The sequence below is a fragment of the Dendroctonus ponderosae genome, unplaced genomic scaffold (assembly GCF_020466585.1).
Source record: "Dendroctonus ponderosae isolate FM_Combo_2020 unplaced genomic scaffold, Dpon_F_20191213v2 Dpon_F_20191213_3, whole genome shotgun sequence".
NCBI classification, from domain to species: Eukaryota; Metazoa; Arthropoda; class Insecta; order Coleoptera; family Curculionidae; genus Dendroctonus; species Dendroctonus ponderosae.
Window position 1 is genome coordinate 7,996,887 of NW_026018508.1, and position 27,971 is coordinate 8,024,857.

The window sequence follows — 27,971 nt, forward strand, 5'->3', positions numbered from 1 at the left end:
TATGTAAATAGACTGGAAGAACCTTTCAATTTTCGTATTAATCATTTTGGTCTAGCTCTCTTAGCTTAGGAAATAATCCGCCGTTTTCCCATGCATAAAATCGACTGTATAACATAGACACACAGAGCGAACGAACAACGCCACAAATATTGAACCGAAGCTAGTTCAAAAAACAATAATAGGAAATTAAAATAAGAGAGTACGTATCGAAAATGTAAAGTTCCTAGGCGTCAAGACGCAAAATATCAACACCAATAACCAAACGCTTTGAAAAATATTATGTAATATGAGAATAAATCGGAATGATGATGACATATCAACAAAAAATATTAAATACAAAATATTGCACACACTAACCAGATTGAAGATGACGAAATTAATTGAATAATAAGAAAAATAGAATAAGCTCTTACAACTTCTAATGAGCTAGAATAGGTCCGATATAAACGGTATGCATCGCGGGATATCAATTACAAGATCAAACAAGATCTATGAAGATCTGGGCTGCATGACTTCGAAAATAGACATTGGAGTTGAACATAGGCAAAACAAAATATATATGTATGTGGAAATGAGCAAGAATACTAAGCACTCCAGCTAGTTAAACCTAAGCATCTCACCCAGTTATTAGACGAAGCAATAAAAGAAAGGAACCTCCAAGAAGACACGCAACTGCTACCTTAAATAACGTACTATAAGAACATACAAACATTTTTAAAAAATAATAGAAGACGAATATTTAATATCCTGGAGAAAAGCATTTAATGTACGACTCAGAATGATGCACTTTGGTGAGGAGCGGCGGTGAGTTCCAGAACGGAAAGAGTTAATAAACAATAGCACATAACGAAACATAGTAAACGATATAAAAACCAAACAACTACTGCGATTTGGACGCATACAAAGGCTGTCAAGCCCCATACTTCAAAAACAGATCGTGCAGTCGAAGGCTGCAGAGGAAAAAAAGCAAGAAATGCGGGAAAAATATATAAGGTGATTAAAATTGGTGTGATGCAGAAACTGATTTTCAGAAACTACGTCAGTACGACGACTAAGTCATTTGGATATGGTTCCGACGTGAACCTGCAGATGTTTTATTTAGTTATAGCATAGCCGGAATATACACCTTGCAACAAAAGAGGAGACCAAAATCGACGATATTGCGGACCAAGCTTTCTGCGGCTTACCAATAATTTGTTCAATTTATTGGCCAATAAATTGTGAAAAAGTTCTTTGTGTAATAGATAAAATATGGTCTTTATGAATGTGGGGATCGGGTGATTTTATGGTCTAGTAGAACATAAATCTATGTCTGAAGTAAATCCAACAACCAAGTGAAATAAGTGTAAGTATATTTTTCTTTAATTATCATACAAATAGCACATTTTGTACATACTTTCATATCACTGGACGTTAATATTAATTCCACTAAACTATCCACTAATTCAGAATCAATAAATACTTAGTTAATAATATCGACAGAGTGGTTCATATATTTATTAAAAATTAAACAGGATAGTATGCGACTCCTCTAATTATCGTGCCATAGAAATCATAAAAATGCATTTTTGAGTACCCGCGCTTTGGGTCAACTAATTCGTCACTCATATAACTGCAGACAATACTAGAGCGTTTCTCTGAAAACAAATTTTTATAAGAGATTCGTATGTCGTAAATTTTATCTGAGTTTAATGTCACAGCATATCGCAAAGGAATAAACACTTGAGAGTTATAAGGAAACACATTGTTCATGATAGTGGGCTTAACAATATTGTTGTCCGAGTTTTGTTCACAAAATCTTATTATTACACATCCCTTGTATTCTTCTGGGGTTCCAAATGAGCAATTCATTTCAGTACATAGAAACATTCCTGACACTACTATTTCGGTGTTCACAGACACACTAGAGACGAATTCTTCCGCATTCTGTAGGTCTATTCTTCGGGCAATTTTAAATACTTTCCTCGATTTGCAAATGAATGGGACTAACTTGGCAAACTTTTCAATTTCGGGCTTCTCTTCCCAAGTCACTTCACTACTCAGATACATAAGGGTTTTATGTGTAAGTTCGTCTACACAAGGACACATTACCAAAATATCATTGCAATATTCACAGGTCATGTCCAGTAACCACTTTTTATTAATATGTTTCAGTATTTCTTCATCTCTAAGAATTTGCACTGCGTTCTCTGGGCAAAGGCTAAAATCTCGAAATTCGCACTCATTAATAGCCCATTCAACAATTTTGCAAAGCAAATCTATTTTAGTAATCACGAGATCCTCGTTCAAAATTGCCCGCAAGGTAGAAGGCTTCATGTGATAGCCACTAACAAAAACTCCATTTATTCCATCTATAATATCACGAAGGCATTGGTCTTTAATCTTATCCAAGTTGTACAACTCGGAATATTCATAACTTAGAACCAGAGAGCTCATGGTTACGTTTTCAGATATGTAGTCCAAACATACATTCACGAGGTCCTCCAGAATGTATTTTTTTGCTATGTAAAACATTGACCAAGCATTCATTATAGACGAGAAGTTAATGCTTTCGGTGTAAATAAATTCTAGCATCTGACTAAATTCATCTATTTTCACGTCTGCCAATCTGATTTCATTAGATGCAAGATCTCCAAGAAACATCTTTTCAAAAACAGGACTACTGCAGGCAAGAATTAGTTTATGGGCCTTAACTTCTTGGTCATCAATTGTGAAAGTACAGTCTACAAATTTCTCATCTCGGAAAAAAGTAAGCAATCGGTCTTGCTTATCGTTGCGACTTAGCGGTGATGCATCCATCTGAATAGAAAAAAATCGCTCAGTTATCCAAATAATCCGTGCTGACATGAGATGACAATATTATTATTAATGTACATGTCTGAATAAAACAGTCAATCTATAAAAATTCAAATAAAATTAGGCATTATTGTTTCAGAAATAAAATAAAATTTTATGAAATTTAAATTTTCAAATATGGTCGCTAGACACAATTGCCGTGCAACCTTTTTTATGGCATTCCAAGACGTTTGAGGCACGTTACTCGAGGTAGAGGCTCTAGACGGAAACTTTACCTGAATTTCAAAATGTATTTTTCATAAATTTTTACCAAAAATTTGATAAACTAGTGATTCATATTTTGTTTTAATTTTTCTTTTTAAAACATTCTTATATTAATTTAAAAAAAAAATGGGAATTTTTATAAAATTATGTAGGGTTTATAATAGTTTTTCTTTTAAATTTATAGATGGTGTGTTAATTTTGTACATCAGTGTATTTCAATATGTTGCTCTACTTTCGTTCGATAGTGCCTGTTTCATGAATACCTATTCACATTCAAAGGGTATGAAACCGAGGAAGCAACCGAAAACTGCACGAATTTCTATACAGAAAGAAAGTAACTGGTATCAAAGTAAAACAAACCAAAAACATAGCTTTTTATTAGGTACATCACGCTCGATGCAGGACTGCTTTAATAGACGCCCTGAGAAAACTGTGGGACTGTACAATTGATATGACTAAATGAAATGTAAGAAAAAAAATGAGGCCACTGCAGCCAGAATAAAGTAGATCGGTAGTGTGGACTATAGTCACTCTATTGTAAAATAGTAAATAAATTTTTTTAGAGATTAGAACCTAAGGTGTCAACTACTGCTAATGCTTCTGTTACCTCATTCAAATGAAGAAACTAAGTTCCCTAGTTATAGAGAGATGTTTTCATATTACAAACACAAACATTTTGACCAATCTATCAAGTATTGGTTACATTAAGACATACTACTAACCGTGTCCTTTAGAATAAAGAAATACAATCGCTAATCTAGCACAAGCATCACTACTGAACCACAACGTTTAAAGTATATAAAACGCAATTTCTGTGATTTATTATCAAAAACAAAAGCAATGCACGCATTTGCATTATTATATAATAACTATAAATACATGAACAATGAACTTACATTCAGTTGATCCGGAATCTAAGCGAAATTCTGATTATTTAGGCCTCCAAGGAACACAGTGCAAATTGACTAGTTGTTAAGACGCGAGATGATTAATTTACGAAGTCAGGTTTGTTGTCTTCTATCTGATTCAAATACATCCTTGAACTGAGAAACCATCAAAGCCAAGGTTAAAACATTTAAAACTGTTGAGCCCAATGGCTCCGACTTTTCGACTTTGTTTGTTGTGGTTATGTTTGATATTTGAAACGATTTAAAATTAAATGATTGGGTAACAATAGAATAGAGTTTAAAAAAACGGTTCTCGCGAATTCAATGATGAATGTCGAACATCTAACAGCAACTAAATTAGTTGCCATGGCTAATGACCGAATTAATTCGTTTATTAGCTTGCAGCAAACAGATTAAAAGTCGATTAATAACCTATGATAAGATAACCGAATAAAAGTTACTCAGGTCAATTATGATGGAAAAAGTTCGATGATCTTAAAGCTCAGATATGCATTCATATATACAGAGGCTTGAGTTTTGGTACCTTCAGCGAGGTTGTCAAATTAATTGATTAATGAGTACTTTTTTAAAGGATCAATTAGTGAAATGAACGTGTTTTTTGTCTATTTGCCTCTTAGTTTCACCTGTTACCTTTCTGATTGATGATAATGGAACCATTTTAATGAGAAATACGTCGGTAGGGGGTGCCGGGCATAATTATTGTTGCCAGATTTAAAACTTGTATTTTTGCCAAAAAATCTGGTTTTTGTGGAGATCTATGAATGGTGCTTTAAAACGAAAATTTGTTTACTCTCTAAATATCTACAGTAGAATTTTTACACCTCCAGTAGAATGCAGTAAATTTCAGTCACCTTATTTATTTTTGAATGTATTATCTATTCTAACACGTTGCTATCTTCAGATTTACTTCGCTTAACACCTTCATTGTTTTGCTAGATGACGTTCCAAGAAAATGAGGTTAAGGGTATTGTTTTGTTTACTTATCAAACAAATTTAATAACAATGTTTGAAAACAGATCGTTTGTGTAATTCTATATATAATGATTGAATATTTATATTTCAATTGCATAGAGGATTAGTGCTTTTACGTTTATATTTTATCAGTTGTACCGAGGCGTAAACATATTTAAAATCCTGATGACTTCCCACAAACAAATTGCAATTACTCATTTTGTCGTGTCTTTTATATTATTTTCCATTACATGTGCTTTGAATTATGTATATACTATACTATCGTTTGATTTGACCACGTTAATATGCCTTCAAAGTCTTGTGATCATAATTACATTCATTGGAGCCCATATAGGAGAAGACAAAATTAGTGTAAGTTTAACGGCCCCACACTTTATCTGAAGTTATATGAAGGCTTTTTGTTAGATTCCATGTAGGGCATCAATGCTTGGTGGCCTTTTTGCCTTAGGAATATATATAAACTTTGCGACTTCGCCACACCTTCGGGTTTTTGGTATTTACCTCTCGGTAATGGCATTCTTTCACTTCTCGGAGTTTATAGCAATTGCCATGATTCAACCTAATCAAGTCACAGCCAATTCCTTTGTGCTCAATCACAGCCCCCAATACAACATTGCAGCAGTTACATCGTGGGTAGAATTTTTCCTTGAAGCTTATTTTTTTCCTGGTAAGTGCAATTATCTGGCTATTTTTTATGTTCGTTTTTATTTACGATCAATGTACTTAATACTATATCGCAGCCCCAGGTGAAGTGTTTCTCTATATCATTTGGACGCTAGTAAACCTAGTGTATGAGGATTTTGAAACCTAGTGTATGAGAATATATTGGGTTAATTTGAATATAATACCCCCTCACTAACAACATTTCCTAGTGGCATTTCTTGAGAAAAAAAGCTTTTCTCCACCACTTCTCACTTTTTTAATTTCACTACTTTTTTATAAAAAAAAAGCAAAAACGCTGTGAGATCCACGTTATTTACCATACAGACGCCACGGCGACGCAATTTGAAAAATGTTGCTCACTTGCCATATTTTGTTTCCACTTATTTTTTAAAAAACCTTAAAAACCCACACCCATACAGGCCATACACAGGCCTTTAAGTCTTAAGAATATATAGATAAGTTCTATATTGTTGAGGCGGATTCATGTTTTATTATTTATATTTTACATTATTTTACTTAACAAATGTTTCCGTAACAATAAGCTATTTTTTTCAGATCTAAAAGAACACTTTTATGTCTCTTATCTGGGGCTCGTCATGTGCATTGCTGGAGAGTTCTTAAGAAAATTAGCCATGCTAACGGCGGGAAGAAACTTTAATCATTTGGTAAGTACTATGGGCTGTCTCATTACAAAGTATGCTAGTTTCTCTTGTAGTTAAAAACCTTTATAATTTCAAATTGCGTGGAATAGCACTTCTTTGGTAGTTGACTGTCTTGAGTGCTTTATAACCAATTTGTGTTGTACGGATAATGTAGAGTTAATTTGTTAACAGAACGAATAGCACAATCAAATCATCAAATGCTTAGTATTTTAATTTTCCGTGCGTTTAATAAGTTCATTGGTCGAAATAAATTAATTCGAATTCAAAATTTAAGCTCTTGCTAGAGGCTTTCCTCTTTTCTACCTATTAAATATATTTAATAAAAGTGGGCTTTTGATTGTGAAGGTCACATCGAGTCGCTTATTTTTAATGGAACGCCTTGTATATTACTGCAAATTTAATCTGCTCCAAATCTTAGGAACGGTTTTGGAAATATTTGCATTTCGAAATCAACTAATTTGAAGATTAAAAGTTTATATAAATATGTGTCTGGTTTTTATGATACTGATTACAGGTTTTGTAATGCTCCAGTTAAACGTACAACTCTTTAGTAACTTATTATTTTCACGAGCTCCGTTTTCGAGGAAAAAACAACTACTGTATGTCGGAAAAATACTCAAGTAAAATAAAGTTAATGTTGTCTCAACCCATTTTGGTGCAAAGTAATTTAATGGCAAATTAGACTACTGTAGAGATCTGAAAATTATTTTATAGACATTTGCGAAATTCGCTGTAATTATCGCGATTATTATGCCAAAAAATAGTTTTTCAGCATACTTAGTGTAGACCATTATCAAGTTCGTTGTTGTAAGATCAAATTAAAGTTTACATTTTTGCAAAGTTTCATTTAAATTCAAGTCATCATATGTATTGGATTCAAAAAGGAATCACAAAAAAAATTGCAAACCGGAAGAGAGTAGAGAATGTGTCTAAATGCAAATTTATTCTAGTTGATAAGAAATAAACGCATGAGTCGGGATGAACAAAAATATGCCCGAAAACACATTCGAAACATGGGAGCAATACTAATTACCTATAACTATAATTACCTATACTATAAATTAGTTGAACGAGTGTTTAGTTGATGTACAAAAACCTGTATTACCCGCACTTACAACTACAATTTAAGTAGTAACATCAGCGCACTTATTACACGCACACCATATAAAGCAATCAAGGGCGACAATGTATAATATGCATCAAAGGCTATACAAATATCTAAAATAAACCTATAGAGCATGTAAAATCTCAATGTAAAATATGCTAAAGCGCTATTTAAAAAGTAAAAATACGCAAAACCCGAAATTTGAAAAGAATGGAAAAAGAAAATGCCGCACACTGCAATTTAAAATACCCGAATTGCAACGAAAAAGTGGCCAAAATCGTAATATATGAAGCGCAAAAATCACAAAGCTGCACGTCGCTCAGCATAAATGTTGTTAAATATAAACTACAACGCTGGTTGCCATTTACTACCCTGAAAGCCAGCCACTCGTCGTTTCTTGTCGAATAAATGTTAAAAATATTACATGCAACAATATAATAAAAAACAGATGAACGATATCAGGCTAACAGCGATCTACATGGCAACCAGGGGCAAAGTAATGCCAAACTTACCAAAATCTGCATCGTGCTCCTGGAAACAAAAAAAAGTTTAAGTTTAACAGAAAATCATTGCAAGATCCATTTATTTGGAATTAGCTCTCACTATCAAATTCTTATAGATTAACGTTTTTTCTTACCATCTTTCTGGAAGCTTGCGCCCCATCTTTAGTCATTCCGATATTGAGATGAATGCGACTCACTTGCACTACTTTAGAGAACCCTTAGAATAACCCACACAATCACAACACTCTCACTTTTGGGTACCCAAAGGCTCATTTCGAAAGCCTATATTTTAGCCACCAACAGACTGGTAAACGACAAATGACATCGATTTAGTTCGTTTTAAACTGATTATTAGTCATCTTTTCGAAAAAATCATACCAGATTAAGGTATTTGCCACATTTCGAACGCATCGAGCAACAGAACTAACATGATGATATAACTGTTTGCTTGATAGTCCCTGGAAAATAACATCGTTTTCCCGTGCTGTTCGATTTCAACCCTCATATGATAATTCAATTAATATGTTTGAAGGGAAATTGCAAACATTTCAACGCGTTTGGATGATGAATATATGAAAAAATTACATCTTTATATGAAGATATGAAAAAATTACTGGACGAAAATATGTATATAAAACAACCTGCGCACTAGCCATTTTCATGCGAAATGAAGTAGGTACGTAGTAGTAGGTAAGTGCAAAAAAGCATACGTTCTGAAAACAATGCGAAATATTTTACGTTCCACTGGTGCATACAAACATAAACAAAAACTCGTTATCGAGTGAAATGTAAACTAACCATGACCAAAGGACAAACGAGTAAATGTCTGTTTCTCTTGTGCGTTTGGACTTTTGAATTCGCAAATAAGCTGCGCCTTTCGAAAAAAACTTCGTTGACAATTTCTACATAATTAATCTTTTTTTAATTAGGTGTTTTTTTCTTTTTTGATTTAATATTGATACAATGTCCAAATCAGTACTGCAAGTTGCAATTCGTTTTGTTCGCAAGTTTTTTTTCTGATCTGGATTACGTATTGTATGCTTTCATTGATATTTAATTTATCTCAAGCGAAATACGTAAAGATCTTACTTTACTTGCTTTTCGTATATAAAATGTATTTTATGAAATTTGAAAGTTTCAGATTGTCAACATTATCAGGCACGCTCTGAAATGCGTTTCATTACGTTTTGGAGCCGTTTTCGTAGATTCGTTTTTTTATCCTTTTTGAACAATTTTTCGTTCCGAAACCCACCGAGATAGATACTTTGTTTTTCAAAATCCGTCGAACGAGTTCTTAGGGATTCAGTGTGTCGGCCTCATTCCTATGTTTTTTCCAGGTTATTGCATGTTTTGACAATTCTCTGCAAACCCTTCTTATGCAATTAATTGGCTCAAAACTCATCCCGTTGGAAACTTTTCCATCAGTTATAAGACGAAAAGTCTCTTGGTTGTGTGCTTGATTTTGCAAGGTTTCTTTTGATCATTTTGCAGAGAAATTTTGCAAGATTATTTGGCAGTTTAGCTTCTCCGAAACTCAACTAGATAAGGAGCTCACTTTAGTAGGATTTTGGAGCTGACAATAATTGTATGAGCCGTAAAAGTTTCAATGTTTGGTCACCATTAGGTGCATTCTGGCAATTTCTTTTTTGTTCGATTAGATTATGGAGCAACTTTAGCCACGGAGCGTCTTTTGCGATTATTTGCTCCGAATTCCAATCAGATAAAAATTTAGATTGTTTTTTATTAAAAAAAATAATTGAATGAGCTCTGAAGTGTTCAATGTGTCGGAATCATAATTTTTATGCGATTATAAGATAAAATAAAGTAATTTTTACAGATTTAATTTGATCAGAGCTTTGATCGTGTTGGATTGACGTGTCGGTGATATATTTTCCATATTTTAAGATAAAATAATGTATTTTTGTATTGACTCCTGTACAAATCATTATCAATCACAAATTAGAATCGCTTGCACTATTACTAAATTATCTTCATATTTATTTCGTTTTGAAGCAAACTGTTCACCCTACCAAAACGTGAATGCCATAATATAATGAACAATATATTATATTGTTTTATTTTACTTTTATCTTTATATTTTTGTAATATTACAGGTACAATCAGAGAAAGCCAGTGATCATGTACTTGTCACTGACGGTGTATATTCATTTTTCCGCCACCCGAGTTACGTTGGATGGTTTTACTGGGCGATAGGTACTCAGGTAAGCAAAAATTATTGGAAAATCTAAGTACTTCTAGACTTCATAATTGGAAGAAAGCATGAGGAGGTTTAAAAGAAACAATATAATGTGTAATCATTCCAGAGAGAACTAAATAGCGTTTTTAGAAAGTGAACCATCGGTAAGCAAATGTTGGCAGTTTTCTCAAAAAAGTCTTGATTTCAAGAAGTTTTAGATTTGCGTGTTTTTTATTTGAGTTACAAAATCGACTCAAACATGACGCTGCTTTTTTCGAAGCTTCTCAAGCCCCATTTGAGCCACATAATTCGTTTTGGCATATTTGGATAGAGAATTGAAATTCGATTCAGTCATAACAATATGAGTGAGAAAATTCGAGTAGTTTTAACCCAGAAAGCAAAATTTGAATATCATATATTAAGCAGCGGATCCAGCTTTCAAGTCAGGGGGGGTCATGTAGAAATTCAGTCTTGATCCGCTCTTGCCTGTAAGACTGACTATTTCATTTTTAATTGCAGATTATACTTTTGAATCCACTTTGTATTCCTGCATATGCAGCTGTTTCATGGATATTCTTTAATAGTAGAATTTACATTGAAGAAATAACGCTTTTAAACTTTTTTGGTCAAAGTTATGTCAACTATCAGAAAGTCGTAAGTACTGGTTTACCATTTATAAAAGGTTATGAAATATAACTGCAATTACGTACTGAAAACTTGGACTGTCTATTAAATTATGCTCAAAAAGTGTATACCAGTCGAAGACAATTAGTTTATAATATACATACTGTTATTTGATTTAACAATTTGATCATGTAAAATGTGATTAATATATGTATACACGAATAGTTTTTTTTAATGTTAATCAATAAGTCAAAGATAGTGAAATGGCAGGAGAAAAAATATCTGCAAGGAAAGTATAGAGGTAAAAATTGGTCCAGGGTCCAGCATTCATCTAGCATAGTTTCTCCCTTTAAAGTTGTTTATGTTCTTGTAATCAACCGAAAATTTGATCCAATTTTTATACGTTTATTTATTTATAGATAAGGTCATACGTTTATCAACAAAAAATTAGTTTCGTTGATACCGATTTTTTTACGTTACCGCATGCTTAAAGAACCCATCATAGAGTTTTCCGGAGGAGGCGAGAGTGCACGATAGAACAAAATATTATTTTATATAAAAAACCGTGTTTTGTATCTTTTCACCTCATTATATCTTACTTGAATGCATGGATGATTCATTAGGTCTCAGAATAATGATAATAAATGACAAAACCTTTAAATCTCTAGGGGATTGGTCAACGTAGGTCATACTAGCAAATGCTAAGAATATTTGAATTTACCTTGCACCTTTATATTTAAATTTTTATATATGCAGATTATTTTCAGCGTCTGCTATTTATGATATTAATCAATACATTCGAGTCTAATAACGGTGTTTATTTAAAAATATATATTTGCCAGAATTATTTTTTATTTACAAATGAGTAAGTGCTATTACATTTTTCATGTTTCATACAATTTTATGCACTTACTGCATCCTACTTAATTCACCCCGAAGTTTGATTAAATGTAATGTGGACATTGCGATGTGGATAAGTGTAATGTGAACATTAAAAGATAATTGAAAATTGTACCTAATTATGCAAAAGCGACGACTATTTTTCTAAATTATTCAGGGTGTTTTACCCGCCACGCTTGTAATGATACGGCTTTCAATTGCTCGGTCATTGAACTTCCGGTTTCCTCAACCATCTTAAGAAAATGACTCTCAGGATTCTGTAGCAGCTTGTGGGGATGATCGAATTCAAGTAGCTGACCAGAAGCCATTACCAGAACTTTGTCAGAGTCCATAATTGTATTCAGCCTATGAGCTATCGTTAGCACGGTACATTCCTTAAATTTTTTCCTGATTGTTGATTGAATTAATCCATCAGTTCTGCAATAAATTCACGCTAGTATGATTAAATTTAAGCTCTAAAGGAAAGGTATACTAACCCAGCGTCTACATTAGCAGTTGCTTCATCCAAGACCAGAATTTTATTATTTCTTAATAAGGCTCGAGCGAGGCACAGCAACTGCCTTTGACCGAGGCTGAAGTTACTACCTCCTTCTGAAACTGCCATGTCCAAAGTGGTTGCTAAGTCTTTTAGTTCAACCTATTGGAAGAATTACTTTAAGAGGAAATGCTTAGAACGAATTGATTTCTGTTCGAAGCGTTATTTAGTGCGATTATGTTTCGATTAGTGCGTGGTTTTGAAAAAGTGAGTGAGATAAAGTTTCTACAAGGAGGCAACTGAAACAATGCGTAATTGGTGAAAGTTCCGCTTGTTCTCAGTTGGACAGAGAATTTTTTTCTGTACTTCAACAATGCAAGTATTAAAAACGTTTGTGGATTTTTCGCTCATTTGGTCTATTTAGGGGGCCTCTTAAAAAATGACCTTTTTGATCTTGCTGTGTTAATTTATTTCTTCTGAGCCAAATTTGAAAATATAGGGTTTATGTTGAAGCTGAAATTTCAGAGTGAACTTGAGAAAATAACAATTCAGTATTCCGAGTTTCATGAATGAACGAATTTTTTTAAAGTAAACTTCACTTACTTGAAACTCTTCCAGAATCACATATTTCGGTGTAAAAATAAAGTGGGCAATCTTTTGTGCAACCCTGTATATCGAATTTTCGTCTTAAATCGTATATGAAATTGAGGCTTCAAAATCAACTCTAGATCCTGAGACTCGGATCAAGAGCAGAAAAGTTAAAGCTGCGAAACCAAAAAGTTGATTTTTTGAGACCACCTTGTAAATGAAACAGAGGGCTTAGAAATTCTGGTTTATTTTTAAACTTTTGGTGTTGAGATCAAAAAAACCTTTTTTGTCCAACTAGGAGCATAGTGAATTTTAAGCATAAACCGAATCACTCTACGCAATCAGAATTGATACGGATGCAAATTTAGAGCAAATTTGGCTTTGTAACGTTCATTGTGTTAAGCAGTTTAGTTAATTTTTATTTTGTTTTTGAAATTGAAAATGTATAACAAAATGTATATCGGATTTCGAGTTGTTAATTAATATATTCGAGAAATAAAGTAAACATTTTATATGTATATGTTCAATTCGATAAGTTAATTGTAAATGTTTTGATATAAATTAGATAAATATGAGCCAAGTAGGTTTGAATTTGTGAAAATGTTCATGAATTGGTCACATCTGCCAGAACTTTAATAAAATGCTTAAAAATCATAAAATAACATAAGATTTTGCAACTTTTTACTGCTTGTTTTCCTCGCGATTTATACTTTCTTCGTCCCACATTTTTGTCGATAATAATCGCAGAAAACTATAAAACATAAATTCAAAGTAACAGTAGGTACCTTAGCTCGTGCGCTTATACAAATTATTAAATAATCATTCTTAGGAAATTGTACATTCTTCTACAAGATACAGAAAGAAAAGTTTCTGCAGCACAAAATGAAGGAACTAAGCATTTAGTCGTGAATACATTTACCTCTTCCAAGACTTCCCAAAGCTTTTTATCTTCAAATTCCGAGAATGGATCAAGATTATATCGCAATGTGGCGCTGAATAGAACTGGTTCTTGTGGAATAATGGATATTTTTTTCCTTAAGTCATTCAAACCCAGAGTTTTGGTCTTCACTCCATCAATGAATATTTGCCCCTCGATTGGTGCCAAATTAAATAGGGCCCAAATTAAAGACGATTTTCCGGCACCAGTGCGACCAACAATACCAACCTGCAAATTTTTAACATGGAATTGATTCATTAGAAGAACTCATAAAAACCTTTTCTCCAGCATTGATTGTAAAATTGAGGTCTTTTAAAACGGGTGCTTCTCCTCGTACATAAATCAGGTTCATATGTCTAAATTCGATTTCACCGTGCTTTGGAAATATCCCCTTCGGCATCTGGTCTATTCGGCAAAATATCACTGTTATAATAATTAGAACGTTTAATGTAGAAATTGCTACCTTTTGGAGTAACAAATGGTCCTTCGGTCTCCAACTTTGTATAATGCATTACACGGTCCACACTTGTGAGTTGATTAATTACTTCGGCAGTTTGCCGCATTCCGTGTTGCACCATTCCAGTCAAGATCAGTGATTGCGATATTGCAAGTCCTACCAAACTTCCATTTTCAACGTATCCAACTATAAATGTTTAATATGAGCCAAAGAAAACTTTAATTTAATCAGGTATCGCAGAATTCAAGTTACAGAAACTAAAGCAAAATTTCTCACAGCGAATAGGATATAAAGTTTTAATAAAAATATGTACGACCAGGCTTTATATATATATAGGGTAGCTAATACGTATGAAAACAGTCGATTTTTTAAAGGAAGATGTATAGATGTAGTTTTTTAATCGCCCAACTGGAAAGTTTTATCGTTTTTAAAAATCTACGATATACAAATGAATAAATTAAACTGGATCGATAAAAAGTAATTTCGACACATAACTGGTTTGTTTTAATAAACTCTATTAAGAACTGAAAGTGAAGGAATCGACAATTTTGCTTAAGTACGTTTAAGGTTTTTAGTAAAATGGGCGTAAAAGCTTGAAATTTCCTGTTGAATCCACTACATTTTTTCAATTTGACACGCCAAAGGACTTTACATTTTTACGTGAGTAAATTTTCTGTATTGTCTAGAAAATTTCTTCCAGATAAAAATCACCTGCTGCAAGATTTAGGTAAGTGAAGTTGATGTTGGTAGCAAAATAGAGGTTGCGAAGTAATCACGTAAAAATTGAACCAAAACGCCAATTTTATCAGCAACATTTTGTTTTGTGAATAATCAACGTTTTCCGTGAGCAATCAGGGAACCGAAACGATCAGACAGATTTTGTATATAATTTTTACAGGCAGTCTCCATTATTTATTATGATTAACTAAGACAATAAAACATTTTTTTATGAATTAGGACATCAGAATAAATTATGAAGCATTTATTGGATTTATTCAGCATTTCTGATGCTCAAAGAACGCGCATTTTTTTACAGATCACCAGATTGAAATTACACTTAATGAAGCAGCAAATCGTAATGGATTTCGCGCGCAAAATGAAATTTTAAACCATTTTTTTTATAAAAGTCACTCTTGTAGTTGCGGTCGGTAATAGTTATAAAGAAAAGCAAAAGTGTGTTTTATTTTTACGTCAAAGATGGATCTACAACATTTTTCCTTCCAGTTAAAATAATCAAACTGCTTTAATTAAAATTTACTTTTGCTTACTAATATGATTTCGAGTTAAAAATTAATCGCTCTACCTCTTCGAATTCTACAACATTCATTATGTCCATAGACGTACTTACATTCTGTAGCCACTACAAATCCAAATGTGACAACAAATATGAAAATAAGGCACACGATGTCCAGCCAGAGACCAAAGGACACCATACACATGATTGTGAAAAACCATGCCGATGTATGCACATTCTATAAAAAGTCAGAAAAAGTGTGAAAAAACCTGTAAGCGATTGTGAAATATCTATTTTCTTACGGCGCTATTATAAAATTGTTTTCTCAAATGTCGTGTCTCATGCATTGAAATGAATGTGCCATTTTATTAGGTAGGAGAATGAGGTACACTTTAACGATTTTGATAAGCTATTGATTAATTAGAAAAACCTACAAAGAAAAATCTTCTTAAGTTAAATACACATTCTATTAACTGGGAAATTGGGAATAGTTTTGTTGTTGAAAAGGTTGTGATGTAAGTTACAGATCTGAAGATGTTCGTATTCTATAGAATTTTCTTCGGATAAAACAGGTAACCTTTTTCAAGTGCTTTTATTCATCAATAACAGCGTTTTCCTATTGACTTAGCGAAATAAAAGGACGCGCATCATTCTGATGCAGCGGTGAAAAAATACACGCAAGAAATACCTACTGTTAAATACGGATTTTGACCTTAATCCTAACCGATTGTTATCAACAGTTAAATATGTAAATACATATTTGTATATTATCACCACGCTAAGAGCATGACTGCGTGAGGAAAGAAAATCACTTTAGAGCTTACCGCCCATTCTAACAAGCAAAATTATTCGATTGAATGTAGAGATAATCCTCTTTTGCGACATTTAGCTGCAATTAAATATTACTTTATTTATCATGTACACAAAGAAATGCACTTGGAGCAAAATCGCAATTTTAAAAAAGGAGCCTCAGTAGGCAAAACATATTCTTCCAAAAATTCGGGTACTCGGCCTTAAATGCACTGGATATTTCTTGACTGAGAATATTTTGGTGGAAAATCGTCTATTCGGCATTAAAGTCTTCGCAAATATCAACTTTTTCAACCTATATTAATTTCAATCGAAAGAGATGTATATTTGTATTCCTTCCTTTCTAATATTAATTCTTCAAAGATTTTTTTCAAAATGTTGCACACTGAGTTTGAACTCATTATACTCCCTTGCTCTCGCCGCTTTCCAATTTGAGGCTGGAATAGTTTTTACAGCTACTTCTTTGGCCTTTTTGGGGGTTTTAGAACTTTTGAAATATATTGATATTTAGCAACATTAAACGATTCATTGCCAACATTCAGGGTTCATTATCTCCCAAACCGTTGACAATGTCGATTTTTTTTATAGACAGCTGAACTCTAGCGAATACCCGTGGCAATCCAGCACATTTTTTTCATTTTGAAATATTGCCAACAGTTGCAGAGTTCTGGGCAAAGAAGTGTACAAACGATGTGGGTGGCAGTTCAAGTATCTCTAACTTCAAATTCCATTTTCTCCGTAATTATATGCGAAAACCATGTTAATGACGGGTAGTGTTTTGGTCTAAATTCGAATCTTAAGCGGAAAATTTGCACAGTTGCAATTTTCAAAAAATTCGAAAATTCAACAAATATTTAAAAAAATGATTTTCAATGCAAATTTTATTCTTAATTCAATTTCAAGTCCCTGTATATTTCGATGGTTTAAGCCTGTTGAAAGGTACCTCATTCAATCTCTAGGTGTTAGCTCTAATAAAAAATGTGCATTATTGCGATTAACGAATAAGTGTTGTTGTTAACGTTGTTAATGTTAATTCAGCGACTTTCTTGAGATGCAAATATGGCAATGAAGATCGTACCTGATGTTCATCGAATTCTTTTATTAGCGGGATTTCAGCTTGGGACGCTCTAATGGTAGTAAGACCATTTAGTGTGGAAGTTATATGCGAAAAGACTGGTGATTTTGCTAAAATGAAAATTGAGTAATGAGTTTAATTTTATGATATCCCGGCATCGGTGTAATAGCTTACCTATTCCTTCCAGATGTTTAATGTCTTTTGCACTCGCAATATACCAACCGCGAAGCTTCAAGAACGCATATCCCAAAACCAGCATGGCGGCAATCATGTAATAATTGGAAATTGCAACGTTTATGAGAATTCCAGTCATCACTAAAACAATCTAGCAATTGATGATTAGTAGAATTTGGCTTCAACCTTCTAGATTTATAGAGCTTACTGTCACTGCATCCATGAGCACTCTGGGAAGTACCTCATCAATAGCGCCCATGTCTTTACTGAACCGATTGAGCACCCGACCGCTTGGATTTGTATCGAAAAATCGCATTGGCGCCTCCAACAGGCAATGGAACATTTTTTTGTGTATATTTGTAGATGATTTCATTGCCATCTTGAAAAAGAACATCGCTCGGGATACAGTAAATAAAATGGCACAGATTATTACAGCGATGTAAATGTATATGGATACTTCGGTCTTAAAAAGACGATATATTGTGCCATTAAAATTGACTTCGTCGAATATGTCATCATAAGCAATTCGAGAGATTGTGGATCCCGTATTTAAATTTTGTAGTTGAATTAAGGTTGACGTGTTGCTGGTTAACTCTTCTCCGTAACGAAGGTCTTCTTGAGTTGTCCTAAAATGTTATGACAATAGTTTGCACTATTTGTACCCGTGTATAAATGCTTGAAACATACCAAAATGCGACCCAAAAATCTGCAGCGGTACAAGCTAGCATCGACAAAATAAATAACAATATTACAAATATAACGAAGCAAATATTTCCAACCCCTTTCAAATAGTCCTTGAAGGGGGTAGTTCCTTCGTAGTTCACCGACTCTTCGTTTTCGTCATCTCTAATCGTTTGCTCAATAACTGATTCAGCATTACTCTAAAATCAACTTAAACAAATGTTTTACTTTAATATTTGCAACATCAAACTTACAAATGTGGACAATTTTCTGTTAAGTATTATTTTAGCTTCTTCAATGGCGTGATGTGGTTCATTTTCTTTCTCCTCGTTGCTTTCATCGGCGGCAGCCAGTAACTTAGTAAAATCTACATTGCTGTTCGATAATTCGTCAAACGTTCCTTTGGCTTCAATTCTTCCCTGCAGCATAGGAAAACTAAATCATTAGACACAATTCCGCTTCGTAGTGATTTAACTATACCTCATTTAGCACAATAATAATGTCGGCTTTTTTCAGGTATTGCAATTGGTGAGTGACCAAAATTCGTGTTTTTCCATTCAAATAATTTTTTATACATTTCTCGAACAAATGCTTGCCCACATGCGTATCTACAGCAGATAGAGGGTCATCTAAAAGGTATATATCGGCCGACCTGTAAATAGCCCTAGCCAGATTTATTCTAGCTCTTTGTCCACCACTGAGCGATACTCCTCTTTCTCCCACGAGAGTTCGGTCACCTAATAATTGCGAAATAATTTCGTTGATGATTAAAAATCACTTATTAATTAATACAGAGTATTATGTTTGTACGTATGTTAACAGAAGTCAAGTAATCCTTTTTATTAAGATATGCTTGAAGGAAGTCGAAATTTATAGTAAAGTCGAAGTTTATAGTTAAAAAGCGTTGGAAAGGCCCATTTTGTACGGATTGGCAAATGAGAAACTCTTCTCTAGCATTATACATGCTAGTTGCGAAATCCTTAGTGAATGATTTTGTGCTTTTTTAGTTAATTATTAGTTGTCGATAGTTTGTCTAAGTTGACGGTAAGAAATGCGATTCAAATAATAACGCCCCATTTTTAAATTGACACTACTCAACAACATACAAATCAATGATGATGTGCTTTGTATTTGAAAGTGGCTACCATTTAATTATGGAAAGGCTCACGCTTCAAGAACGTTTACAAATAATCCATATTTATTATCAAAAATCGCGTTCTGTTACTCAAACTTTAAATGCATTAACCCCGACTTTGGTCGTTACAACCGTCCAGCTAAAAAAAAACAATCGAACATTTAGTGACAAAGTTTGAATCAACATTTACACTTCATGATGTTACAGTGCCAGCGAGACAAAGACCTGCATGATGTGAAACAAATATTGCTGCTGTACGTGAAAGTGTTTGCGAAGATCAAAACTTATCGATTTCTCGTCGTCTCCAAGACAAAAAAAAAGAAATTTACGAAAAGACCCTGGATTACATCCATACAAAATCGTTTTCGCCCAAGAACTCGAAGCAACTGATTATTTAAGAGACGTTCAATAAACTGTTATTTGTTACTATTTTGAAGCGCCCAAGTGGTAGCTCCAAAATAAAATGTCTCTAAAACACTACAAAATACCGAATTTCACAAACAGCAGAAGAAAACTGCAGAAAATCCTCCAATGTATGGCACCAAAAAAACTCCAATGTGTTAAACGCATCTGGATCTCTGCAGCTAGCGACTTCTATGTGTTGCAGCCAAGCGAATAACGAAAAATTTAAATTTCTGAACTCGGAAATCCCCCAAAAACAAAAACATGTGGTAATTCAGAGTATTTAACAATTTTGCTTCAACTTGGACACCTATATGTCGCACACAAATGCCTAAACTGAAAAATAATATTCTCAAAGTCTGTAATTATGCTTTTTTCCAACATTTTATGTTTGGGAATACAAATTACTTACCATAAGGAAATTGCTCAAAATCTTTTTCTAGTGCGCAAACCTCAGCGACTTTTTTATAAAGGGTTGAGTCATATGGTTTTCCAAATAAAATATTCTTTCTTACTGATGCTGCAAATAACCATGGTTCTTGTGATGAAAACGACAGGCTTCCACCGATTTGGATCTTTCCTGAACTAGGCGATAATTCTCCAATGAGTAACTGTAACAAAACATTTTTTTTATTTTTCCTCTTTCATAGAACTTATTCGGTTTTAAAGCTGTGAAATACCTGAAGCACCGAGCTTTTTCCTGAGCCAACTGGTCCGATGATAGCACACAATTTTCCTTCTGGAATGACGACCTCAATGTTTTTAAGTACTGGCACGTCAGGTACCCATGAAGCCGTAATATTGTGCAGTGAAATGCCTCTCTCCGTTAGATTTTCTATAACAATGTCTTCTTTTTCTTCTAAGACTAATATTTCTTCCAGTCTTTTTATAGCTACCCAAGTTTCTGCACTTAAACTTACCGCCAGAGGATAAACGATGGCCATTGCGACTGAAAATTACGCGGAATAAAAATAGTGTCTGATACAAAAAGAAAAAATTGTTGCTTACGTTGCAAAATATTGAAGTACTGAGCCATGGAAAAAACGATATCAGCAGTAATCCTGTAACCAACCAGGGAGTACGCCACTATAGTTAAGAATAAAGTAAATCTTTCCACAAATACATTACAGCTGGTGAAAACCCCTCTGAGATACGAAGACTGTGTGAGAGCAACTATTTCTCTTGCCCTCAATTGCTCTATAAGCTTTTCAAATGGTTTTTCCCAAGCATACATTTTGATCACTTGAATTCCACTTATTATTTCGCTCATGTGCTTCACCCTTAGATCGCATCTTTTAGCGACTTTGAAGCGTAAAGTGGATGAAAGTTTTCCAAGATAAGCTTAAATATAAAGTGATTTAGTTTTTGATGCATATTTGATAAATYATGATACTTAATTAATWACTCTTTCAATTTCTTTGGGTATAATCTATTGCGAAATTTASCATTCACAGATTTTAGTCTTGGATTAATGTGTTTTTACTTTCAGTCGCCATGAATTATAAAATAATTAACACAATTATAAAATAAAATATTTTATCTGAGCTAACAAAAAGCAAAAAAATACCTTATGCTCTTATTTCAAAGGCTGCCCAAGGCTTTTATWTCAAAGTAAATAAACTAACTTTAAATAGGAAATGACTAATTGAGTCAAGTTTTCAGRAAAAACTCACATTTAATTAGTTATATGAATTATAATATTAATAATGAACATTGTAGTGATTGCTGGTTGAAATGAGATTTTCAGATACGCATATTCATCAGCKCAAATTTTGGAGCCCTTACAGAAGGRATTAAASTAGAGCCAGTTTCTCATGTAATGTTTGTTSAATGTTATGGATCAACTGGYTTTGTGAAGAATTTGCCTGTATTCATTGAAGCTTAAAWTAGGAARTCAAAAAATGAAATTCTGGSCAACGTCTATGCTCYTTCAATGAAAAGTGTGGTCTTTAATTTTTATAATGTATTTTTTGTTTAAGTTTTRCTTTCYTTTGACGGAATWAAATTGCTGTATTGTAAATAGTTTATATGTTTTTTTAYATATTTTATATTTTTTATGTACTTTCTATATAGGGTTTAAATAATGTTTCTTAAAGRTTCCTTTAWTATAAAGTTTWAAAAAACCTGRAAAAGTKTGTGGAAARTAAACATAAAATYACTGCTYTTATAATAATKSATATACAACTTMATTKGTATTTCTGTTTGTAAAGTTTAAACTWTGATAAATGTAATATTTTAATTCTCWTTGTTCCTRCAWTTTKTTTACATTTTCTGCAGCATTTAGTGGRAAAAGAAAATCMCGGATTGCTTTTCTAATTATTTTTAAGGTATCAAAATGGAAAAAATTAAACWGATATGATTTTGACAGTMTTTGATTGCAGTTTTTAACACTTTGCATTTTGTTTTTGACAGTCTTCCCGTTCTTATTTAAGATACATTCTCAATATATGTTATTCTTTTGTCATACATCGCAACTRGTATTGTRAGGAAAATARCATACAAAGAAAACGAAGYAAACAGTATGAAATAAAATCTGAAAATCCTGCAACATGATAGTACAAAATACCTGTTCTGCAAGAGATTAGAGGAGAAATTAACACAAATGAATAGAACAACTGAAGAAGAATACCAACACATTAAATCCTGTATAATGGGGGCAGCCCAAGAGTATCTTGGAATGCAGAATACGAAATACGAAAAGTAAACCATACTGGTGGAACGAGGATACAGAGAAACAAATTAAGGAGAAAAAACAAATATACGAAAAAGTCATACAGAAGACGGATTCACAACAAGAGAAGAATATAAGCAAGCAAACAGAAAGGTACAGGAGGTTGTACTAAAAAAGAAGAACCAATCTTGGATCAAAAGACGCGACTATATAGACTAGCAGAGACCCTCCTGGTCACGAAGTTCAGAAGCCTGCAAAACCATAAAAGCAATKAATAAACAGGGAACTGGTCTAAATGGTAATAACTCGCAGTGGATCCAACATTTTACACACTTACTGGAAGAACAGTTACCGCATTACATGAGAGCAGATCAAGAAGTGCAAGGGGCGATAAAATCCACAAAAATAACAAAATGTTTCGGATTTGGCGATATATATCCCGAATTTATGAGATAAGGACCATCCAAACTAACCCAAAATATAAAGAACCTATATGAGCGATGCCTAAATGGAGAAAAAAACCGAAAGTAATGGAGAATACTAACAATAGGAAGAATATATTCGCGAATCCTGAGGAACTTGATAAAAGAAGACATAAAGGACAAACAACCGGAAGGGCAGGCAGGATCTAGAGCGGGCAGATCGACGATCGATAACCTCTTCACACTGATATTAGCCATTGGAGAACGAACTCAGCGTAACCGAGAAACACATATCGCTCTAATAGACTTAGAGAAGGTCTAGACAGTGTCCCCATATCACAACTATGGATAGAAATAAACCAATATCTAATCAAATCTACACGATACTACTAAGACAGGTTTGGCCACAATAAAAACGGGTAATAACACATATTCAGAACATATCCTAGCATCGAACGAATTAAGACTTGGGTGTTGCCTGTCTCCCCCCTTATTACAAAATATCTGGACCAATCCCTAGAAGGGTGAATAAGAAAATGCGGAAATATGGGTCTAGAAGTGGGAGCCGAGACACCCTACAGACTTTTTGCAGCTAACCAAGTAATGATAGCTGCGGACGAACAAGACCTGAGCTACATGGTAAGAAAGCTAAAGGAAGAGCATAAGCGAGCGAGACTTAAAATAAATTTAAGCAAATGTGAATATTTAGCAGCAGGCCACGACGAATGTAAGGATCTCGAACTGGAAAACGGTGTGACTAAGAGAGTGCAATTGTGCAAGTATTTGGGGTCATCTTTAATAAGCAGGGAAATAGTACTGATTAAGTGAGAGAAAGAATGAATAAAGGTGGAAACTCCACTGGAGCATTAAGTTCGCTACTGAGGGAAAAATATAAGAAAAGCACCAAGCTACGCTCGCAAAAGCATCGTATGGAGTATAATTGTGTCTGGGGACAAATAGATAAAAATGTTGGCCACAGAAATGGATTATTTAAGAAGTTGTACGATATCCCGAACAGAAAGAATCAGGAACGAAATTATCAGGCAGAATAACGGCATAGAAAAGGATATTATGGAGGAGGTCCAAAGGAAACAGAATAGTTCGGACACACAACGAATGGCTCAACATCGATGGCCAAGGAAAATACTGGAATGGACTCTGCGGGAAGAAAAGAGAGGAAGACCAAAAAGAAGCTAGAAGAATGACATGGATCATGCAGTAAAATCAAGGAACTTGGGCGAGAAGCTGAGTCACGAAAGAAAAATGTGGAGACTGGAGACGGAGAGACGACGTCAGCCATAGAAATCCGGAAATATAAAGGGTGTTCCAATAACGACGGATTTAAATTTTAAATAAAACATATATATTTGTGGCATAAGTTTGAAACAGTTATTGAAAAATGAAGCACACATCATGAAGTTATGAATGGACTAAGATATCGGAGAAATGACCGCCTCGGCTTTGCTTACACATACGTGCTTATTTCATGAAATTAATTTTGAAGCACTGTTGCGTATAAATTTTGGCGTATTTCAGAGACACAGCGTTGAATTTTATCTTTTAAGGCTTCAATCGTTGTTGGTTTGTTCACATAAACTTATGACTAAAAAAACCTAAAGAAAAAAGTCCAAAGGCGTAAAATCTCATGAACTGGGCGGCCAATGCCCATCTCCGAAACGAGAAATAACGCGACCAGGAAATGACTCGTGCAGTAATTCAACAGTTTCTCTGGCTGTATGGCATGTTGCACCGTCCTGCTGAAGCCACATGCTGTTGGGATCCATATTTTGCAATTTTGGCACAAAAAAGTTAGTTATTATTTCACGATAACGAACACCACTCACGGTTAATGCTTGACCAACTGCATTTTCGAAGAAAAATGGTCCGGTGATGCCTCCAGCCCACAATGCACACCGAACAGTGACAATTTTTGGATGCATATGTTTCTGAACGATCTCTCGTGGATTTTTGGACCCCAAATGCAACAATTTTGTTCATTAACGAACCCATCAAGATGAAAATGAGCTTCGTCACTAAAGATGATTTTCGTGGAAAAATCACCGCCCAATTGTCGTTGTCCCAAAATCCAATCAACAAAGGCTCTTCGTTGCGCATGGTCTTCCGGCTTTAGCTCTTGAGCCAATTCAACTGTGTACGCATGAAGCTTCAAATCTTTTGTGAAAATTCGATGGATATTGGTTGTAGAAACACCAATTTCCTGAGCTTTATGCCAAATTGATGTGATTGGGATTTCCTCAACATTTACACGTACTGCTGCGACATTTTCAGTCAAGCGGCCAGGACGAACGATTGTTTCTGTTTTCACTTCATTAACAGACTCAGTTTGCTGAAATTTCTTCATTAATTTGATCACAGGGGCTTCAGTTGGAGCATTCCGATGGCCCATAATTGTACGCATTTAGCAAACTGTGGCTGCAAAACTTCCACCACCTTGATAATTTTTCACAATGAGAATTGTTTAAATTGTATTGAACCGCTCCAGTTTTCTTAGCCTCCTGCTGCCTACTAATGAACGTCCTTTTTTTCATCTCAAATCATGACACTACAAATCGCGCGAAATTCGAAACCGTATTTGAACACCCTTTATAGTTAATTTATTTTTGAAATCCGACAGGATTCGGACAGCCACTTTGAACAGTATTGGATATGCAGAGGTGATTCAGTTCATGGTCTCTTATGACACCCGATCTAACACTTTTGATTTATTTTTCTGAGCAATCGATTTACGAAACGCAAGTATTCAAAAGTCAAAATCACATTTTTGCAGATAGCGGTATTAAGGCGTTTAAATTGGTAGCGTCTTAGAGAAACATTTCGGGACATGCCTTTTTTAATCAAATTTATTCCATTGCTGCACTGAACAATCTAGAAGTTGATTCCATAATTCTGAATCGCCCTTTATGCTATCGCTCAAGATAAAAACAAAATTCTGGGTTGAAATAATCCATAAATATCTCGATTTCAATAAGTTATCGGCAATAAAACACATAAACCAGTGATAGTTTGCTGCTTACTTTGTAAAGGTATGGTGATAATAATCATCGCTCCAATTCCAACTAAACAGTATATTCCGATGGAAGTCCACATTAGATATGACACAAAAATGACTTGAATTGGCATAAGCCAGAGGAAGTGCAGAAAAACAGTTACTTGATCAAATCTCTGGACATCATTTGAAAGTATGTTGATTACTTGACCAGCTGCAGTTTGACCTTGTGATCTTCTGTTTAGTTTCATAATCTAAAATACGTTTAGCATGAAAAGTTATGAGTTTTCATTCGTCTGTAAATCTGAAGTTTTTCACAGCTTTAGAGCATCTTGCAAAGTCATACTTTTCTGTATATCAATGAAGAAACTGCTATTCTGATTCTCATTCCAATTGCTGACACTCCAAAGTTCCCATGATGCATGAAAAATATCATTAATAATGATATTAGAACCACGAGTGAAGCGGATATGTATATCGCTGCTTTGTCAATAGTTACGTTGCTGGGCTCAAATTGCTTTACAAGTATTGCTAAAACCATTGGTTGGGGTGATCTACAACAAAAGCGATTCTGGATTTCGTGTACTCCAAAATGAACCTACAGGTACGAAACTTTTGAAAAGTTCTACCGCATTGAACGCCCTGAAATCAACTTTTTAGTTAATTTTAATGCCACCAAGTGGTATTCTTCATTTCAAGACTTCTTAAAAGTTAACTAAAACAAGCTAGAAATAATCGTATTCACTTCAGTGAAATTTTGATTTGTTATAGCAAAATTATATTTTTTAGGTATTAAACGTAAGTAAAAAAACCATTTTCAAATTATTGAAAAATTATCAAATTTTGTGCTACAAATATTAAATTCGTTCCGGCAAAATCTAAATATACAGGATGTCCCAAAATACTCGTAGATGTGATAGTCGTCGATGGAGACACAAACCCGAATATATTGAACTCTGGATATATTCAAACGTCAAGCGTAGTTATCCGATTTGAAAAAGTTAGAATTGACAGCTAACGACAAGATCTTGAATACAAATAATGTCTAATAAATCATATATAAATAATAAAAATGTCTTCAAGGCAACTAAATTTTCTACATCCTTTTACCAATATAATGATCCAATTTAGAGAAACGAAGCAGACGCAAATTATGATCACGGAAATTGTTTCATAAACGGGTAACTCATAAACTACACCGAAAATATTCAAAATAATCCAAATATGTGCAACCTCACGTTGAACGAAACTTTATGATTTGTTCCGTATGATATAGGTTTGCTAAATACATTTGAAAGCAAGATGAAACACAAAAATTGACAAATTAAATACGTTAAAACGTTCATGCACGTCGTTTACTTATTTCTGTGATAATTACGCCTAAATGACGTGACGTGTTGGTGAATTTTAAGTGCATACCATGTCATTTTTACGTGATTATCACATTCGGCGTTAGGTGGGTAAAGTTTTTGAAGTGGCTGCATTGCTGCTACTTCGGATTACACTTTTTCACTTTTCTCTGTTGCTCTACGAGTCTGCCTTCAAACATTCCGATTTTTTCTAATTGGCTTTCTATTTGCTTCCGTTTTTTGCTTTGCTTGTGCCGGGCAGTATTTGTATGTGTTTGAGTCATATTCGTTGTGTATGCGTGAAGTTGCCCTTATAAGTCAGAAATTCGTATCTTCTCGGCCTGGGCGTACAATATTTAGCAAAATCCCCATCAATTTACTTATGTAGCTAGTTAAGTTCAGTTTGTTATGGGAAATAGAGAGGATTTACCTTAAAACAACATACTGTATGAAGAAAACTAATCCATAAATAGCATACTCCCAAAAAAAGGCTTTTGTCATTGCCATCAATAGACTCGGTTTTCCATTCGGTTTCTGTGCTGCTTTATCTACTTGCTCTCTCCAATAGTACTCCAATTTGTCTCCAAGAAACTCTGATTTGTCCGCAGGTAAGGTTTTGTATAAATCAGTAAGCTGAATTTTTCTTTTGTTTCCTATTTGAAATAGCGGTACCGTCCATCTAAAAGACGTTAAAAGAGTTCTAGAGCAATTTCCTCGGTGATAGTGTACACATTTGTTAAACTTAAGTTGTTCACACAATACATGATAAAACGAACTTACGCAAAAAATAGTTTTGAAAGAAAATTAGCTTTCTTCTTCGGATTATCTTTTTTAAGCTTGAATGCGGCATCCATGGTTTCAGACGATCTTCCACACTTCCGAAAACACTAACAGAAATCTGAATGGAATGTCGCTCGCCGATATTGTTTCAAGCGAGATACACTGTTTACCCTACTCATG

At 34.0% G+C, this 27,971-nt stretch overlaps 3 protein-coding genes across 5 annotated transcripts; 1 reads left to right on the forward strand and 2 right to left on the reverse strand.

Moving 5' to 3' along the window:
* Positions 1-1,335: 1,335 nt before the first annotated feature.
* On the reverse strand, positions 1,336-4,355 carry LOC109539974. Of its 2 annotated transcripts, none has more exons than XM_019908061.2 (2): positions 3,957-4,355; positions 1,336-2,799 (listed from the first exon to the last, which is right to left on the reverse strand). In XM_019908061.2, exon 2 carries the CDS (start codon positions 2,797-2,799, stop codon positions 1,507-1,509), a length of 1,293 nt encoding a protein of 430 aa, XP_019763620.2. In that variant the 5' UTR covers positions 3,957-4,355; the 3' UTR covers positions 1,336-1,506. The 2 variants fall into 2 exon arrangements, with proteins under 2 accessions (XP_019763620.2, XP_019763621.2); XM_019908062.2 differs by lacking the exon at positions 3,957-4,355 and adding an exon at positions 3,783-3,882.
* A 473-nt stretch (positions 4,356-4,828) lies between these two features.
* Positions 4,829-10,918, forward strand: LOC109539963 (protein-S-isoprenylcysteine O-methyltransferase). Of its 2 annotated transcripts, none has more exons than XM_019908048.2 (5): positions 4,829-5,291; positions 5,346-5,607; positions 6,159-6,268; positions 9,988-10,095; positions 10,590-10,918. In XM_019908048.2, the coding sequence occupies exons 1-5, from the start codon at positions 5,106-5,108 to the stop codon at positions 10,764-10,766; spliced, it is 843 nt and encodes a 280-aa protein (XP_019763607.2). In that variant the 5' UTR covers positions 4,829-5,105; the 3' UTR covers positions 10,767-10,918. The 2 variants fall into 2 exon arrangements, with proteins under 2 accessions (XP_019763607.2, XP_048520490.1); XM_048664533.1 differs by having other exon boundaries at positions 4,982-5,291; positions 5,482-5,607.
* On the reverse strand, positions 10,708-27,971 carry LOC109539961 (ATP-binding cassette subfamily C member 4). The gene is made up of 19 exons (XM_019908046.2): positions 27,792-27,971; positions 27,442-27,690; positions 26,009-26,216; positions 25,691-25,916; positions 20,571-20,903; positions 20,243-20,511; positions 19,975-20,173; positions 18,506-18,762; positions 18,280-18,444; positions 18,032-18,225; positions 17,553-17,970; positions 17,345-17,495; positions 17,174-17,280; positions 15,400-15,523; positions 14,058-14,237; positions 13,872-13,999; positions 13,577-13,822; positions 12,071-12,231; positions 10,708-12,011 (listed from the first exon to the last, which is right to left on the reverse strand). Exons 1-19 carry the CDS (start codon positions 27,863-27,865, stop codon positions 11,744-11,746), a joined length of 3,957 nt encoding a protein of 1,318 aa, XP_019763605.2. The 5' UTR covers positions 27,866-27,971; the 3' UTR covers positions 10,708-11,743.

What these genes read in the sequence shown, in the direction of transcription:
- LOC109539974 (XM_019908061.2), bottom strand. Translation starts at nt 2,799, where the DNA reads ATGGATGCATCACCGCTAAGTCGCAACGATAAGCAAGACCGATTGCTT.
- LOC109539963 (XM_019908048.2), top strand. Translation starts at nt 5,106, where the DNA reads ATGACTTCCCACAAACAAATTGCAATTACTCATTTTGTCGTGTCTTTT. An exon ending in TAGGAGAAGACAAAATTAGT is followed by an intron (nt 5,292 to 5,345) that starts GTAAGTTTAACG and finishes GCTTTTTGTTAG; the next exon opens with ATTCCATGTAGGGCATCAAT. An exon ending in TGAAGCTTATTTTTTTCCTG is followed by an intron (nt 5,608 to 6,158) that starts GTAAGTGCAATT and finishes TATTTTTTTCAG; the next exon opens with ATCTAAAAGAACACTTTTAT.
- LOC109539961 (XM_019908046.2), bottom strand. Translation starts at nt 27,865, where the DNA reads ATGGATGCCGCATTCAAGCTTAAAAAAGATAATCCGAAGAAGAAAGCT. An exon ending in GTACTTCAATATTTTGCAAC is followed by an intron (nt 20,512 to 20,570) that starts GTAAGCAACAAT and finishes CGTAATTTTCAG; the next exon opens with TCGCAATGGCCATCGTTTAT. An exon ending in TAAACATCTGGAAGGAATAG is followed by an intron (nt 17,281 to 17,344) that starts GTAAGCTATTAC and finishes TTTTCATTTTAG; the next exon opens with CAAAATCACCAGTCTTTTCG.